We start from the raw sequence: 17,970 nt of genomic DNA on the forward strand, positions 1-17,970 counted from the left end.
TTTTTCTTTTAAAGGGGATATTTATTGATTTTTTTTTTTTATTTTTAAAGCCATGTTGCCCTGGCTGGGAATGGTCTTTTGAATAAGTCAAAATGGAGGGATGCAGACTCCACCCGCTCAGCGCCGCTGGCCCTCACCTGGCTGCAGTGCCGGGGCCTTCTGTAGAATGTGTGTCTTGCGCAGGTTCATGGTGCAGCCGGCGGGGCCCATCAGGTGAGCTTTCCACGCCTGCAGCGGAGGAGGCATCAGTGTTAATCAGGTAAGATGGGCCTGGTGCGCTGCCCCAGACCCAAAGGACTCGCTGTGCACGCTGAAAACGAGGGGCGGCTGCACCAGCAAGAGCTGCAGAAGAACGGCTCCCTCACCTGGGCACCTCCCTTCGGATATGTCATGATACCCTCTGTGATCTGTGCGGGGCACAACTCAGGAAGCACCAAGTCCTGTTGCCAGGCGAGCCTACATCTCACGTCCCCACCCAGCCACACAGGGCCCTTGGCATCAGGGTCTCTGAGCACAGCGGGAGCCTACATCTCACATCCCCACCCAGCCACACAGGGCCCTTGGCGTCAGCGTCTCTGAGCACAGCAGGAGTCTACATCTCACGTCCCCACCCAGCCACACAGGGCCCTTGGCGTCAGCGTCTCTGAGCACAGCAGAGCGTGCACACAAATGCAAGGGTGAGAAGCAGCGTGCCCATGTGATTACATTCCAGGCCAGAAGACAGAAGGCGGCAGGCCCTGCAGGCTCCCCGCCAGCCTGCTGCCCGCGGTTCCTCGTGGGGTCCCCACTCTCTTCATCCCTGTTCTTCCTGAGCCACGCCACATGCACTCGCCCTGCAGAACGCGGGGCTCACGCAGGCCTGACTGCCTGGGCAGCCAGCTTCCTTCCTTCAGGACCACCTGTGGGACCGTCTGCATGGGGACAGGGAGCTCATCCCATCCCCCTGCTGGATATAAACATGGGACCTTTCTTCTGATTCCCCGAGTCTTCTGGACATTCGGGTTGTTCCTGGTTTCTTCCCTTCTATTTAAACAACACTCGTGAAGCTGGGCGCAGTGGCTCACGCCTGTAATCCCAACACTTTGGGAGGCAGAGGCAGGTGGATCACTTGAGGTCAGGAGTTCAAAACTAGCCTGGCCAGCTTGGTGAAACCCCATCTCTACTAAAAATACAAAATTAGCTGGGCATGGTGGTGCATCTCATGTCCCCACTAGCTAATCCCAGCTACTCAGGAGGCTGAGGCAAGAGAATTGCTTGAATCCGGGAGGCGGAGGTTGCAGTGAGCCGAGATCACATCAGTGCACCCCAGCCTGGGTGACAGGGTGAGACTCCGTCTCAAAAACAAACTACAGTCCCCAGGGACATTGCTCCAGCCGCTCTCCCAGCCGCTCTCCCATTCTCTGGTGGACCAGGCTCTCCACTAGACATCGCCCTGCTTCTCCCTGGCTCCTCCCTCACTGTCACCAGTGGCTGTCAGTTTCTGGCTGCCTGCGGTAGCCCTCAGGATGCTGGAGCACTCGCAGCCCCAGCCCTGCCCACTCCTGTCCCGCTTTAGCTGCTCTAGGCAGGCCTGGGTTCTCATCTCTCCAGGCCACCAGCAACCTTCATGTCCCTAAAGCTGGGGCGCCTTCTCATCAGGACGTGGCCCATCAGCACATGGGGTGCACTTGCTCCCCCCTCCCCTGTGGAGGGACACGGCCTGCCCTAAGGCTCCAATTCCTCCCTCCCCAGCACAGCGGTGGCGGGTCCCTCTCCATCCCTTGAATCTGGGTGATTGTGGCTTGCTTTGGCTAATGGGACAGTGGCAGACACGTGGCAGGGCAGGCTGAAATGAACTCATGTGCCTGGGCTCGTCTCGCTGTTGCCCTCTGTCATGCCCAGGCTGGCGTGCTGGGGTCAGACACATAAGCAAGGCTGAGGTGCCGCAGCTGCCTCCAAGACCATCCTAGATCAGTCTCCAGCTGCGGACCCCAGGCACACATGTGTGAGCCCAGTCAGGGCCAGCAGAGCCACCTGGCTGCCCTGTAGCCAAGTGCAGATGCAAGAGCTGGGCGCCTGTGATCAGCTGAGCCCAGCCAGGCCAGCAGGGCATCGTCTCTGATGGGCTGTGCTCTGGGGCCTCCAGGACGCCACCCTCGTCAGGCTTCCTCCCCAGTGTGTTTCTTCCCCAGAGCCTGGTTTGCCTTCTTACTCCCACTCTACCTGGGGCTTAGCCTGTGGGCCTCTTCTGTCTACACTTGCTCTTTAGGAGAGCGCTTCCAGTATTATGACCTTAAACCCACTTATTATACACGCTGACAATCCCCACATTTCCACCTGCAGCCATATGTCTACCGGCCTGCGCATCTGACAGGCATTTTCACTCCACAGCTCCAGGCTAAGCTCCTGAGCGCCCTGGGTTCCTGACCGCAGTCACCGCCTCACCACGTCATGAGGACTCCACCGGCAAGTCCTGGGTCTGCCTGCAGTGCGTGTCCAGAATCTGACCCCTTCTTGCCACTCAGCTCTCTGCTACCACCTGACCTCTCTGTCCCACAGGCTGCTCTCAACAGAGCAGCAAAAGTGGCTGGCGTGGGGCCCGCCAGGTCATGCCCACTCTTCCGCTCAAACCCTGCAGGGGCAATGCCTTCCACTCACTTTGAAGAATAACGGTCAATGAGTTTTCATCCCCAGTATTGCCTTCCAGTCTATTTATGTCCTTTGATGGAGAGGAGGTTCTCACCTTTTACGATTTAATAGTTTTATTACAAAATGAGTATACAGTTCAGTAGTGTTAAGCACATTCATGATGCTTAACTCCAGATCCCTTTTCATTTTACAAAACCCAAACTCTGCCCCAAGGTTCTCCATTTTATCTAACTGAATTGATCAGCCTCTCCCATCAAGGCTTAAGCTTTCTGTGTCCTGTTTGAGAAATCCCTTCCTATTCTGAAGACTATTCTCTTATCTCCAGCATCTCCTGAGAGATTCATAATTGGGCCTTTCACATTTGAATCTAAGATCACTCGGAGCTTTCTTCTGAGCAGTGTGGAGGATGTCGAACTTCACTGTTTACCCCCCTTCACATCATTCAGAAAAATTCTGAATGATTAGCATTAGGATTAGCACACAAGGACTTTAAAGCAGATACCTACTATATTCGAGGACTTAAACGTGCAACGAAGTACTATTGATCTATTAGAACCCAGGCAAACTTTGAAAACATGTTAAGTCAAAGACACAAAGGCCGCATAGTGTCCAATTCCATTTACAGGAAATGTCCACAGTAGCCAAATCCATGGAGACCAAAACTAGACAGATGGTTGCCAGGGGCTGGAGAGGGGGCTGGGGAGAAAAGGGGCGACACGTAGGCAGTGCTGTCTTTTGGGTGATGGGAAAGTTCAAACGTGTGTGGATGGTTGCGCAACCCTGAATACATGAACACCCACTATCTGTACATGGGGAGAGGCTGTGCAGACTAGATCTCTGCAAAGCTGTTAAAAACAGGTGATCTTAATGAGTGAACAGAGGTGAATCTTGGCAGAGAAATGAAACCTGTAGAGAAATCCCAGCCAAATACAAACACTGGAACTGGAAAGTACAAGATTGGAAATGAAAAATTCACTTAACGGAGGACTGGAGATGGAAGGAAAAAGGGCGCGGGGCCGTTCAACCAGAACAGAAAGGGAACACCGGACAAAGCCCCGTGACCCACAGAACAGATACGGCAGTCTTCACACTCAGGCAGAGAGAAGGGAGGGAATGCTGAAGAGAGGAAAAACATTTGGAAAACGAATGACAAAACAATTCACACAAAACGAGAAAGACGTGTCTCAGCAGGCTGGAGTGGCAGAGTCTCCTGCTGGCTTCCAGGAAGTGAGCTGTCCAGCAGAGAGGCCTCCGGTGCTGAGGACGGTGGGGGCCTCTAGGAGCTGAGTGGCTCCGGGTTGACAGCCCCCAAGAACATATTACTGCCAGCTGCTGGGATGAACCTGGAAGTGAGTCCTTCCCTAGCAGGGCCCACAGATGAGAACGAAGCCTGGCTCCGGACCCAGGGAACCCACGAGGTAATAAGTGAGTGCCTGTTATCTGCTCATGCTGCAGGGTGTGAGGTGATGGGCCAGGCCGTGTAGATAATTAGATACAGGGAAAGCAGATGACACATGAGATACGCCTGCTGACAGCCTTACAGGTACTACCTGTAAGAGGATGTCAATTCAAATCAGATGTTGGGAACAAGAAGGGAAGGAAGAAAAGGTGGTTACTGGAGAATCTGAGTACTGCTCTTAGTAGGGAACCAATGGCAATAACTGAAATCAGAGGGGACGATGGGCATCGCACGGAAGGACGAGTAAAGGTAACAATTCGAATGCAAACACAAAGGCCCCTACATTCTGGAAATAACCAGGGGAAAAGATGTATGTGCAGTGAGAGCTGCTTGTATTGGGTAGAAAAGGGGCAGGATGCCCCGTAGGAAAAGCAGCCTCTGGAGGAAGGTGGATGGAAGCGGGGCAGGACAGCGGCCTCCTCTGTCTGGGGTGGAGGAAGGCAGATGGAAGTGGGGCAGGACAGCTGCCACTGTCCGGGGTGAAGGAAGGTGGATGGAAGCGGGGCAGGACAGCGGCCTCCTCTGTCTGGGGTGGAGGAAGGCGGATGGAAGCGGGGCAGGACGGCGGCCTCCTCTGTCTGGGGTGGAGGAAGGTGGATGGAAGCGGGGCAGGACGGCGGCCTCCTCTGTCCGGGGTGGAGGAAGGCGGATGGAAGCGGGGCAGGATGGCGGCCTCTGTCTGGGGTTCTTCCAAGATGCCTGATTCTATCGACCTGGAAACATGTCTTCGGTAATTACAGAACTTAATTCTTTAAAGTCCCCTAGAAATGGAATATAAAATGAATGTATTTACAGTTGGTGGCACTGCCAGCCAGGACTCGCCCAAGTCCCTCCAACACAGGGCCACTGGGCCCCCTGTTACCAGTGGAAGATGTGGTCAGGACAAGAACTGGGAACAGATCTGATTTCTGGCGGCATCTTCTGCCGGCGGGCCCCTGTGCTGGGGCTGCCCCACGTGTAGTGGGGGCCAAGGTGAATTGGTCGCTTGCAATTCCTGAATTCTGTCTCCTGGGCCATTAGGTACCAGGGCCCATGGATGTAAGAAAGGAGACACAGATGTTGGGAGAGACAAGGTTAAATAAAGCCTGCAGCTCAGAGCGGGAAGGGGAAGTGTGTGTGCGTGAGTGACAGAGCTTACTTCCCTTGATTTCTCCCGGCTGTGTCCACTGACAGTCCAGCCACAGCAACCCACCCAGCAGCAATGGGCATGAGGCCCCCAGCGCTGTCCTGAGACATCCAGTCCCACTAACGGGCACCAGGCCTCTGTGACCAGATGGCTGATTCCAGGTCCGGGGCAGGAATGCGGCAAACAGGAGGGAACTCTCTGAGGCTGCATGGGTCTCATCCAGGCCTCAGGGGCCCAGCTGAAGAGTCTGCCATAGGCCAGAGCTGGGATAATTCACGCATCACTAAGCATGGTAACTGCAGTGACTGGAACACATCAAATAATTTAAATCCATGGTTCATAATGACACTACAGACAAAACAAAACCAATTAGCTGCCATGGAAGATGCTAGTGACCCAGCTTACTATTCTGAAAACCAGTAAACCAAGGAAAAGAATGCAACCTTCATTCTACCTTTCCAACAGAAAGTCTAACCCAGGGCAACCACAGAGTGGATGACACAGATATTCCATTTAGAGGAATATCCCAGCAGATGAACGAAGGAGGGATGACAGAATGAGGCCCCTCCTGAGCCAGTGGGTTAGGCCCTGAGCATCAGCAGCTGCCGCCGTCATACACATCACGCGCCTCCTGGGGGACACACCAGCATTGCCTGTGAAGCGGCCACACCCACACCGAGCCTGTGCACACCTGATGAGGCCAGAGATCCAACCTCCTATTTACAGGAAGTACAGGGACAGAGAAACACGTTAAGCACCCCCAAGGGGACGTAGTCAGCAGATCCAGATGATGGTAAGCTCTATAGGGCAAACAGCCTCCTTCCTTTGCCAAGTGAATCGTAAGGAAAAAAAACGAAGAGAATGAACTTGTTCAAAACAGACCAACCAGGTACCGCGTGTGGGCCTTCTATGGATCCCGGTAATCAAACGCTTCTGGGCTGATGAGATGCGGCAATGTGACCGATGTCTGGAAGGCTGAGGCTGCGGCTACGTAAAACAGTCCCGATTCCAAAAGCTCCGTATGGGAACATTTACAGATAAAACAACATGCTGTCTGGGTTGGCTTCAACATTACACGAGAGGGGAGCACGTGGGGGCATGGGAGAAACAAGACTGGCTGAGCTGCTAGTTGCTGAAGCTCAGTGACCGCTACAAGGGAGAGTCCTGAGGGTTTCTGTTACTTTTCTGTGTACTTTGTGATGCATTTCAAATTTTGAGAGAGAGAGACCGACAGACAGACAGACAGAGAGAGCCAGATAACTGGGTAGACACTATGGCTGAGAGTGGCTGGGGGCTGTCTTCTCTGTTTGGTGTGTGTGTTTTCCGTGGTTAAGAGAAAGCTACAGTGGCTGGGTTGGAGCCATCTTGCTGAAAAGCTGGGACAAGGGGAGGCAGCAGCAGGACACAGTGATATGCAGCAGGTGGCAGGAGCTAAGGAGGTTGGAGTGGAAGTGGCTGAGCCAGATTCCAAAACTGGGTCCTGAGCAGGGCCCCAGGGCTCAGCATTCGCTGCCTGGCATAAAGAGGGCACCGCCAGCCCATCGTGTTGGACAGGGCCAGAATAACTGCCAAGGAGCCTTGCACGCCCACGTCCCTCCTCGTCCCCTCCAATGCCAGAGGAGCCGAGCACATGGGGAAGCGGAGGGTGGGCACGTGCGAGCCGACCGTCCCCACTAAGCCTGCGGAGTCACAGCGCAGCGCACTGAGGCTGGGAGGAGAGCTTGGAATCAGGTAGGAAGGAGAATCGTTTACCCAAATAGGCCTAGGTTTTATTAGGCAAAAGGGACTGCGGTGTTACAGAATCTGGCCAAGGTGTCACTGAGGGCCTCAGTATCTGGATAAAAGCAATGACCAGAACAAAATAAAACCATCTCATGCTTGTATCCCGGTGACACAGGCTGGGCCTCAGTGAGTTGAGGCTCCTCGATAAACCATTTGTAAACATAGGGAAGGAAATCATGTGAACACGTAGCTAAACGGAAGAACTGTTCAGACAGGGCTCAGTAGACGCTGTCCACTCCCTGGACACTCATGTGCTGTACTCTGTGGCTGTGGTCCAGCACTAACACCACCACCATCACCACCACCGCCACCACCACCGTCATCCACAGGTGTGTCACCTCCTTCACTGGCCCCTCCCCCGCTAGGCCCCTCACCTCTTCTCCGGGGCTGAAGTTCTCATGGCACAGAGGACACCGGTTTGCCAGCTTCTCTGGTTTGGCAGCTGAAATGATTTCAAAAAGACTCAGTCACTCCCTGAATGACAGGTGACAAGACATGCTGCTGGCCTGCCCGCAGGTGCTCTTTAATTCACCAAGCCCTTGCAGAGGCCCAAGAGCAGGGGCACTTCCTCCAGGAGGACACCTGGTGACCCGAGGGCACGGAGCCTGGGAAGGGGTACTCACGGCTGCACTCCTTGTTTTTTATGTGTCTGGGCAGCTCTTCCTTGAAAACAGCCTCGCTGCAACGGTAACACTTCCCAAACCCGTCTTTTTTGTCACATTCCGTCAGCAAGTGCTCTGTCAGGCTGGATATCTCCACCACCTGGATTTTGAAATACAGAGCGAAGCATGCTGCTGAGAAAGCTGAAGCGCCCTCTGGCCAGCCTGCAGAGCCTGTGGGCGCCTCCCTCTGCCCAGGGAAATCTGTGTCACCTGCGCATGAAGCGAGCCACAGGCTTCTGTCTTTGGCATTTGCCCACAGACTGTCTGGAGTCACTTGTGATACTTTGCTGAAGACCCCATGTCCTTCCTTTCCTGTCGCCTGAGCATCGGGCAGGGGCCGCTGGAAAGGATGGGGGAAGCTACGGTCGACCTGAGTGTGAAACTTGGATGAGGACACAGAGTGGCTCAGTGGTTATACGTGTGGCCCTGGGTTCATATCGTGGCTCCCAGCTATTTCTAAGAATGTGTACAGAAACAGGACCACAGAAGAGTTGTAAGAGATTCTCCTGCTACGTTGGTGTCTCTGGCAGGAATGACTTGTGTATACTCTATAACTTCAGGCCGCAGGACTTGACACACTGTGGGCCAGTCCAACCTCTTTTCTTCATGAATTACCCAGTCTTAGGGATTTTTTTTTTTTTTTTTTTGAGATGGAGTTTCACTCTTGTTGCCCAGGCTGGAGTGCAATGGTGTGATCTCAACTCACTGCAACCTCTGCCTCCCAGGTTCAAGCGATTCTCCTGCCTCAGCCTCCTGAGTAGCTGGGATTACAGGCATGCACCACCACGCCTGGCTGATTTTGTATTTTTAGTAGAGATGGGGTTTCACCATGTTGGTCAGGCTGGTCTTGAACTCCCGACCTCAGGTGATCCGCCCGCCTCAGTCTCCCAAAATGCTGGGATTACAGGCGTGAGCCACCGTGTCCAGCCAGGTATTTCTTTATAGTAATGTAAGAAAGGCCTAATATAGGCGATCGGGGAAGACTTCTTACACAGGACACAAATAGCACGAACCATGAAAAACACTGGTAAGGCAGGCAATGCTAACATTAAAAATGAGTCTTCCTCAAGACACTTAAGACAGTGAAGATGCACGCTGTGCAGTGGGAGCAGGTGGTCACAATTCATGCGACTGACCAAGCACTCACATCCACATGTATAAAGAATGGCCCCAAATCCATAAAATCACATGGACAACCCGAGGTAAATGGGTGAGAAACCAGAAGGTGCTTTGCAGGAGGACAGCCAATGCCTGCAGACAAAAGGACGGGTGCTCCACCTCATCTTCACCAGGGACAGGCACACTGGGAACTCGCCAAGGCAGCAGAAAGCGTGGCCGCAGGGGCACTGTGGGAAGGGAGGCAGTGCCCATGCTGCTGGTGGCAGTGCCTGGGCACAATCCCTCTGGAGCACTCCTGGGCAGCCCCACTGAGCATCAGCACACCCGGCAATCCCACGACACATCGTGAACCCAAGAAAGTGCATTCCCGTGCATCCTGGAAGACACCAGAACGCTGTGGCAACATCGCTCGTCATGGTCCCAAACTGGACACAGCCCTCGTGCCCAGCAGCAGATGGATGAAGGTGCTGTGGACACGACAAAGCAAGAAATCCGACATGACACCACATGGTTCTGTTTCTATAAAGCTCAAAGAGCAAGGAGCACCCACTGTGATGTCAGAAATCAGGCCCCTGCTGACTCCAGGAAGAGCCCTGAGGGGAGGTGGCCGCACAGCATGTTTACGGTTCACTGGGCTGTCATATGGAATGACTCGCGTGTGTTTTTCAGGGGTGTGTTAGGTTTCAGTTACTTTTCTCACAACCTCTCTGAAAATACTAAGCCTTGGGACAGCTTTGTGACTCAGTCTTTCAACAGTCAGGTGTTCATGCTCATGCAAGCAGCTGGGCGGCTGTGCCCCTGGCCTGACCTGTTTGCAGTGGTCACATCTTGTCAGCATGAGACAGTGCTTCCAGTAGTGGAGATCGAGACCTTCCTCTGTGAAGGATTCACTCCGTTCCCCACAAAAAATACACAAACTGAAAGGAAAGAAAAGCAGGAAATAAAGGTAAGGATCTAGTTCCACTGATGGCCGTTCTGCTCCCACGTCCCGAAATTCTGAATTGCCGCAGTCCCTGTGTTGTTTGCAGTTTCCCTCTCATTCCGAACTGCCTCAGTTTGCTCTGCGGGGCCTGGGCTGGGCCTCCCTTGCAGGCAGCAGTGGAGGCTGGGTGTGCCATGTGTTAAAGCACGATAGGAAAGCCCTCGCCAAGGAGGTACCTGAAATCAACGGGCATACGATCCTTCCAGACTTTCACTCAGCATCATCAAGCAGAAAGGATATTTTAAGTTACAATAAAAAGATAAGACAAAGACCCTACATTCTTATAGATCTGTCCTGGCTGCTGTAGAGTAAAGAGAATTTTGCTGCTGTGAGATTCTGTGCCTGTTACAACAGTTTTGATAAACAGACTGGCAACTTCCATTGGGGCAACAGAGGGAAAGTTGTCTTCACGGACTCGGAGTGGATGCTGGTTAGTGGAGAAGGCACATTTCCTACCTTTTATGATGACTACAAAGGGCCAACTAGGGAGGACGTGTTCCCTTTCCAGGGTTTCTGTGTGGCTCCTCGCCCTGACCATCGTACAGTGGGTGGAAGACAGCGCGACTCACTTATCTGGAGAGCGCCCGTCAGCCTGACCGTCATATGGGGGTGGAAGACAGCGCGACTCACTTATCTAGATAGTGCTCATCCGGGATTCCCAGAGCTTCGGCAGGGGCTGCTTTCCCTCCTTGAATGTCTGAAGAGATTAAAACAATTTAAATAACTTTTTATAGAAATGATTTTCAAAATTTTAGTAAGCAGTTTGATGTGAGCTATAAAACCATGATACAAGTGAAAAGGTAGCAGTGTTTTCCATTCAGCTGGGAGATGGCTGAGGTGCAGCAGGTGTCCAGTGATACTTGCTGAATGGACGGAAGCCGTTTCCACACGGAGCTTCCATGACATGCATTTACACACCCTGATTCTTTACACACCCCGATTCTTTGCACACCCCAATTCTTTGTGCACCCCAGTTCTTTACATACCCTGATTCTTTGGCTTCACAGCATCACTTTCTTTTTCCTAAGACACAAAAACAGTAAGGTCAGGGACAAAGGGCTGCAGTGTGAGTGTGAGTGAGAGGCTGCTGAGGATACGTTTTGATCATGAAAGCACATTTCTGGGTTTTGTTTTGGAATTTCTACTGGCTGGGCAAGGTGGCTCACGCCTGTAATCCCAGCACTCTGGGAGGCCAAGGTGAGTGGTGGATTGCTTGAGCTCAGGAGTTCAAGACCAGCCTGGGCAACATGGCAAACAAAGCCCTGTCTCTACAAAAAATACAAAACTTAGCCGGGTGTGGTGGTGTGCCCTGTAGTCCCAGCTACTCAGGAGGCTGGGGAGGGAGGATCACTTGAGCCTGGGAGGTGGAGGTTGCAGTGAGCTGACATCATGCCACTGCACTCCAGCCTGGGTGACAGAGTAAGCCTGTCTCAGAATAAAAAAATAAAAAAAAAGAATTTCTATCAAAAAATAACTTTTGGAAAGAGGAATCAATATGCCCTGTCTTCAAAAGAGGCATGGATACTCCGTCTCCCCTTCTCTCGTAAGCCCCTCCCCTTGGGCCCTCAGCCCTGCCACTCTGTAGAGATGACTCTTGTGGCCACAGATCCCTTCCACGTGGCCTCCCAGTGGCTCGTGACGCACCTGGGCGCCTTTCTCAGTCAGGTAACTCCTAAGCTCGTCCCAGCAGCCCTCCTAGCCTTGAGAGACCCCATCATGTCTTCTCCCTGCCCCTCAGACTCCCCAGCACCACCGCAGTCTCCGTCAACACTGAAAACCGCAGGGGACCACCATCTCATTGTGAGGGTGCTGAGGGGACTCCCTGAGACTTTCAGGCTTGAGGGGAACAGGAACAAGTTGGTCGCTCTACAGATGGCACTTAAATGATGCATTATAAAGAAGAATACTGTCTACTACACTTCATAGAAAATTCAATTTTACATGCTAGTAATTTCTCTCAAACTCAACCACTGACTGTGGAAAACACATGCAGCAGTGCGATTCTAGTTCCACAGACACCCACCCTGCCCCCCCAAAAGAGCACAGGTTTATTCCTATTATCATTATTTTTAGACAGGGTCTCACTGTTGCCTAGGCTGTAAGTGGTGCAAATACAACTCATTGCAGCCTTGGGCTCCTGGGTACAAGCCATCCTCCTGCCCCAGCCTCCTGAGTAGCTGGGATTACAGGTGCTCACCACCATGTCTGGCTAAGTTTTTTTTCTAAAGTTTTAGTAGAGATGAGGTCTCACTATGTTGCCCAGGCTGGTCTTGAACTTCTGAAATCAAGTGATCCTGCTGTCTCAGCCTCCCAAAGTGCTGTGATTACAGGAGTGAGTCACTGTGGCCAAGAGTATGATTTTAGAACCAGAAAAGGACTTAATATGTAAATTCTGAAAGTTCTGGAGATGGATGGTGGTGATGATTGCACAACAATGTGAGAGCACCCCATGCCACCGCAGTGTGCACTTAAAATGCTAAGATTTACACTCTGCGTATTTCACCCCAATAATTTAAAAAGAGAAAAAACCATCCCATCCCGTCATTCTCCTGGGAGAGGCCTTCACCAGGCCCTGTGTGGAGGCGCAGGCCTGTACTGGCCTCGAGGTCCCAGCGCCCCATGGCCCCTAGCACCCTGCAGCAGGGACCCACTGCCTGGGTCTTTCTCCCTTGTCTGCTCCTCCCGGGAGCCCCAGCTCCATGAGGGCGGGACTTTGCTTTGCTGCCTGCTGTATTTCCACAGCCAGATGGTGCCTGGCACAGAGAGGCCTCCATAAACACCGAGTCAATGAGCAGGAGCTGCAGGCTCTCCGGACAGCTGTGTGGAGGCTGTGCACAGGCGTCAGCACAGGCGAACCCGGGACAGACAGTGCTGTGCAGCCCGTCAGCACAGGCGACCCCGGGACAGACAGTGCTGGGAACAGCTCCTGGACGGCTGCTACATCAGGGGCCACGGCCACCAGGTCCTAGGCTGTGGTGAGGGAGGTGGGAGGCAGGCGCCTGGCAAGGGGCTTAGTATGTGCTAGCTCATGGCTGGAGGAAAGCCCTTCAGTTTGTGACATCCGTGTCCTTGTTTGTGTACTAATCACGAGTGTGTGCTGAGCCACCGAGGGTCACTGAGCACACAAAAGTCGTCCACACCACGATGCAGACCTGAGCCAGAGGCTCACCCCCCATCCCAAGGTCTGCCTGCCTCCTTCTGCCTCTTGTGTCTTTTTCTGATTGTGACTCTGACGTTCCAACATTTGGTGGAAATGTCACTGTGACTTTTTGCCATAGGAAGTTCAGCATATATTCAGCCACATTTGATCTTTTTTTCCCCATTTGTACCCATTTCTTCTTTTAAAAATCTGTGGTAAGAACACTTGACATGAGCTCTGCCCTCTGAGCAGCTCTGGGTGAGCTGTGCAGCCGAGTGGGCTGCAGGCCTGAGGTGCCAGCAGGTCCCAGAACTCATTCACCTGGCATGGCTGAAACCTCAGGTCTGCGGCACGGAAACTCCCCGTGTTCTGCCGCCTCTTATTTCTTCTTCTTCTTTTTTTTTTTTGAGACGGAGTCTCGCTCTGTCGCTCCGGCTGGAGTGCAGTGGCCGGATCTCAGCTCACTGCAAGCTCCACCTCCCGGGTTTACACCATTCTCCTGCCTCAGCCTCCCGACTGGCTGGGACTACAGGTGCCTGCCACCTCGCCTGGCTAGTTTTTTTTTATTTTTTAGTAGAGACGGGGTTTCACCGTGTTAGCCAGGATGGTCTCGATCTCCTGACCTCGTGATCCGCCCGTCTCGGCCTCCCAAAGTGCTGGGATTACAGGCTTGAGCCACTGCGCCCGGCCTCTTATTTCTTCTTTTAAAGGAAATTTTCTATCAACTGAAAGAAACTTCATCATAAAATTAGTGTTATGAAGCTAATTCACATCCCAGAAGCAGGGAGGTTGAAAGGAACACATTTATATTCAATCAAATATTTGTTCCCAGTACACAGAACACCCCCATAGGCTTAAAGCGTAAGGGTTCATGGAAACAGAATGTTTACCTGAAACCTTCCCTTTCTAATGCGCTGAAGCAGACCTTTATAGTCAAGCTGATTTTTCTCCTTTGTCTCTGAAGGTGGCTGGAGAGCTGTGGAGGAGAGCAGCTCTGTGCCCACAACCCCTGGTCCCTCCCTAAACCTATGCAGCAGCTCACATCAATTCTGACAGAGGATGGAGGGGCAGGAGGAGTATCTGCCACCCAATTCCACCTCTCCATGGAGGGCTTCTGTCACCTACCCCAAAACTAACCTAAAAAAACAGAAGGAATCAAGACGCTCATTTGCATAATTCCATGAAAAATAAGTCAAGTATGATGTGATCTATACAGCAAAATACATCGCAGCTAAAAGCACACAGGTGAAAGACGTGTTTACTTCCAACCTGAACTTCAGCCTGAATGTCTTTCAGTGCTGCCAGCTGCCCTTGTAAAGCTTTAATTTCTTCTCTCTTTTGTTTTTCTGCTTCTTCTGTAGCCGCTTTTCTCCGTGCCTGGTGAGAAAATTATTTTTCTATTAGAATAGCTTGTTAGGGTAATCTCAGAAACTGGGAGACAAACTATGGCATATCAACTATATTTCTTATAAATCATAATATTCACTAAGACGAATAACAAGTTAGAAGCAAATCTTTTCCATTGATTTCATCGGTGTTTATTGATAGATAAACCCGCCATGTTCTCACGGCTATCATTATTCCGTTTGCAGCCTGGGAACCTGAGGTTCTCACTGGCAGAAAGTGGAGGAGCCAGGATCCGAACGCAGGAACCTGTTCTTAGCCAGTACGCCTGAGCTTCCCATACACATGGCTCCTTCAAATTATGTATTTACGTATTTATGTACCAAGTAACTTCTTCAATATAGGATGAGGTCATAACTTCACCACAGTTAACTCACCCTCATCTCAGCATCTGTAGGTCTGCCATCTATTTTAGCAAATCCCTCAAAAATTGTTTTGTAGAGAATGTTCTTGCGTGTGTTGCTGTCGTCCGGAGGAAGGTACTCCAGAATGGAAGCCTGGTGCTGTCTGTACATGTCCAGAATAATTCTAACTGCCGTCTCGCGGACCTCATACACTCTATGCTCCAGGGAACTCACTGAAAACTAAAGTTGGGAGGGGCTCTTGTTACTGATTCTTAAAATAAAATTAATTTCTTTTAGCATACAAAAAATGTACATTATAAACATTTGAAAAATAAAGAAAAGAGAAAACATCCATATTAAGTATTATGAGGTACTTCAAACCTAAAACCTCACGGATCTACCGTCTCGATGTAAGCTGTGTTAGACTTTCATTACGCTTGTTTTGGATCTTTGTAAGAAACAGAACGCTGTGGCTATAGTGTAATTCCATCCCCACCGTGCGTCTCCGGGGCCCATGGTTTCTCATCCTCCTTGGAGGTGTGCGCTTCTCTGTAGCCGATGTGCAGATTTCAGGTTTTTGGATTTGCGATCCAAACCAGTAAATGTAATGGAAGTATTCCAGAGTCCGAAAACAATCTGAAATCCGAAACACTTATGGTCTTAAGCATTTCAGATCAGGGGCTTCAACCTGTGCCTGATATTCTCCATCACACTGCTGTTATTGTCTCTTAAAGACAAAGAAATGTTTTTTATGATTTGTTTCTCTCCATGGATAAAGATCTGTACACACCATGTACCATTAGACAGCAGGACGCGTGTGGGGGCCCCCATTTGTTGGATGAAATACTGGCTGTTTTTCTGAAATCAGTCTCACTCATTCCTTCAACAAACGTTGATGAGATACTTGCCATGCTCCAGGCACTGTGGTGAGTGCCAGGCCAGGTGGTGTGTCACACGCGAGGTCCGCTTACCTTCATCACGTTGTCAATGGTGAAGCCCGAGCTCCCAGTGCCCAGGTCTTTCAGCAGCCGGGCAAGGAGGCCCATCTGACTCATTGCCAGGTGAACTGAAGAGTTTGCTTTCAATGGCTGCACCAGGTAGGATGGAATAATTTGGAGAGACTTAACTTCTTTAAACAAGGCCATTTCCTAAGAAAGCCAACGTAATTTGTTAATTTTTACTGGAAAATGCTGGAGGCAGTTTAGTACAATGCAGCATGATCTTAAACTAAACATTGAAGGAAAAAATAGGGAAATACAGAATGATAGTGACAAAGAGCAATAAGAGCACCGATCTGTAAGCTTGTATTTCTATTTAAAACATAACAACGATTAGAAATGAAAACCTGAGTCACAGGAAATAAAACCATGAAGAATAAAACAATTTTATGTGTAATGAAAGCTCTTCAGAAGCATAATTGAAAACTTGAAGGTTTCTGTTCTCAGTACTCTTCAGCTTCAAGGAAGAGGTTTTCTCATTTCTAAAATTCTAAAAGAAATTATAGTTGTTGCTAGAATCATTGTTATTTTAGTATTTATTAAATGTCAGCCAAGAGTGTATGATTCTGCAGTGATATGGTTACTAGTGGATTAAGACGGAAAAAAATGTAAGTACCATTACATATTTTAATGTCCCTAAACAAACAAGTCTTTATGTAATTAAGATATTTATCACTTTATTAACCAGATACAGAGAAAAAAATAAGATGTTGAAGCATTAAGTTGCAATCAGAAATAAACCTGTTTCCAATAGGTCTGTAGGTCCTATCATCTAAAATAATCTCTCATCTTGCTGACCCAATTCACTCTGTATTTGGGCCTGTGAGTGACTCTGTATAAATCTAAAAGCTAAGAGAAGAAGAGCATTCTCCAGGGAAGTCTGGACAGTAAACTCCTTAATGACAAACAGATGCTGGGAGTGTGTATTTAGTCTGCTAACCAGCACACTGGTGCACGATAATTGTAACCCTCAACAGATTGCCTTAAGGTTATCTGAAATAGAACATTTTAGCACCACCAAACTGCTCAGAAATTAATGCGGCTTAAAAACAATTAAATGAAGCAATAACATTGCTCATCTGCAACATATCTTTTGAAAGATGAGCCTCCCCACCACCAAATTCTAGCTGTCTTAACCAGGAGTGTATTGTAGCACATTAGCATGACAGCATTTATTCTTACTTTTTATTAGCATTTGTTTTCCTTATTTACTCTGAAAATTTAGGTTTATTAAATGAAACTAGATCTGTGGTTACTCATATTTTAGAGAAATGACCCCTTTGGATTCTTTTGAGACACAGTCTTGCTCTGTCACCAAGGCTCACAGCTCACTGTAGCCTCAACCACCTGGGCTCAAGCCTCTCACCTCAGCCCTCTGAGTAGCTGGGACGACAGGGCTGCATCACCATACCCAGCTAATTTTTGTGTTTTTTGCAGAGACAGAGTCTCACTATGTTTGCCAGGCTGGTCTCAAACTCCTGGGCCCAATTGATCTGCCCACCTTGGTCTCCCAAAGTGCTGGGATTATGGGCATGAGCCACCCTGCCTGGCCTGGATTCTTTTTTTTTTTTTTGAGATGAAGTCTTCCTCTGTCGCCCAGGCTGGAGTGCAGTGGTGCGATCTTGGCTCACTGCAAACTCCACCTTCCGGGTTCGAGCAATTCTCTTGCCTCAGCCTCCCAAGTAGCTGGGACAACAGGCATGTGCCATCACACCCGGCTAATTTTTGTATTCTTAGTAGAGAATGGGTTTCACCAGGTTGGCTAGGATAGTCTTGATCTCCTGACCTCGTGATCCACCCGCCTCAGCTTCCCAAAGTGCTGGGACTACAGGCATGAGCCACCTCGCCCAGCCTGGCCTGGATTCTTTTTTAAGAAGGATCTGCACATCACAAAATTTTGTGTAAAACTTAATTCATAAGCTTTCTTAAGCCCAAAGGGAGAGTCTTAAGAACTCCTAGACTACATGAATTCATTTGCTAGTTTAAAGACAGCAAAACATATTTTCACATTATGGTATATAACTGTGCCCCCAAATTCATACATTTATCTCTATCTCAATATTTCCCATAATATCTAGCCTACAGGAGGCACGTTTGGTGAAAGAATGAAAATATTTCGATTAAGACAGTTGTATCTTTTATTTCTTTACCCTCAGATTTTCTATTTTCATATCATTTTCCGTTTTTATTTATTTAAAAAATTAATGGCATATGTTGGATAAAAGAAATGTTGGAAAAACCCAACTGTAGATTTTAACTGAAGTTTATGTCTAAGACAAAACTGACCTTTTAGAGCATAAGTAAAGTGTGATGGCAAATCCCTGAGA

General features: G+C 49.9%; 1 protein-coding gene across 5 annotated transcripts in view; it reads right to left on the bottom strand.

Annotated features, from left to right (window-relative positions):
- CEP104 (centrosomal protein 104) overlaps positions 1–17,970 on the bottom strand; it is a 43,031-nt gene that overhangs the window by 1,418 nt on the left and 23,643 nt on the right. For 2 of the 5 annotated variants that reach the window (XM_021935378.2, XM_021935381.2), the window contains exons 13-21: positions 15,617–15,793; positions 14,679–14,885; positions 14,167–14,274; positions 10,745–10,781; positions 10,389–10,455; positions 9,585–9,693; positions 7,619–7,757; positions 7,370–7,437; positions 138–228 (exon numbers count right to left, since the gene is read on the bottom strand). In XM_021935378.2, coding sequence (XP_021791070.1) covers positions 138–228; positions 7,370–7,437; positions 7,619–7,757; positions 9,585–9,693; positions 10,389–10,455; positions 10,745–10,781; positions 14,167–14,274; positions 14,679–14,885; positions 15,617–15,793 — 1,003 coding nt within the window. Of the gene's footprint in view, positions 1–137; positions 229–4,402; positions 4,849–7,369; positions 7,438–7,618; positions 7,758–9,584; positions 9,694–10,327; positions 10,456–10,744; positions 10,782–13,686; positions 13,874–14,166; positions 14,275–14,678; positions 14,886–15,616; positions 15,794–17,970 lie in introns of those variants that run through there. The other 3 variants (XM_021935382.2, XR_002520764.2, XM_021935387.2) reach the window with 3 other exon arrangements.

Source organism: Papio anubis, chromosome 1, assembly GCF_008728515.1.
Source record: "Papio anubis isolate 15944 chromosome 1, Panubis1.0, whole genome shotgun sequence".
In the NCBI taxonomy this organism is placed as follows: Eukaryota; Metazoa; Chordata; class Mammalia; order Primates; family Cercopithecidae; genus Papio; species Papio anubis.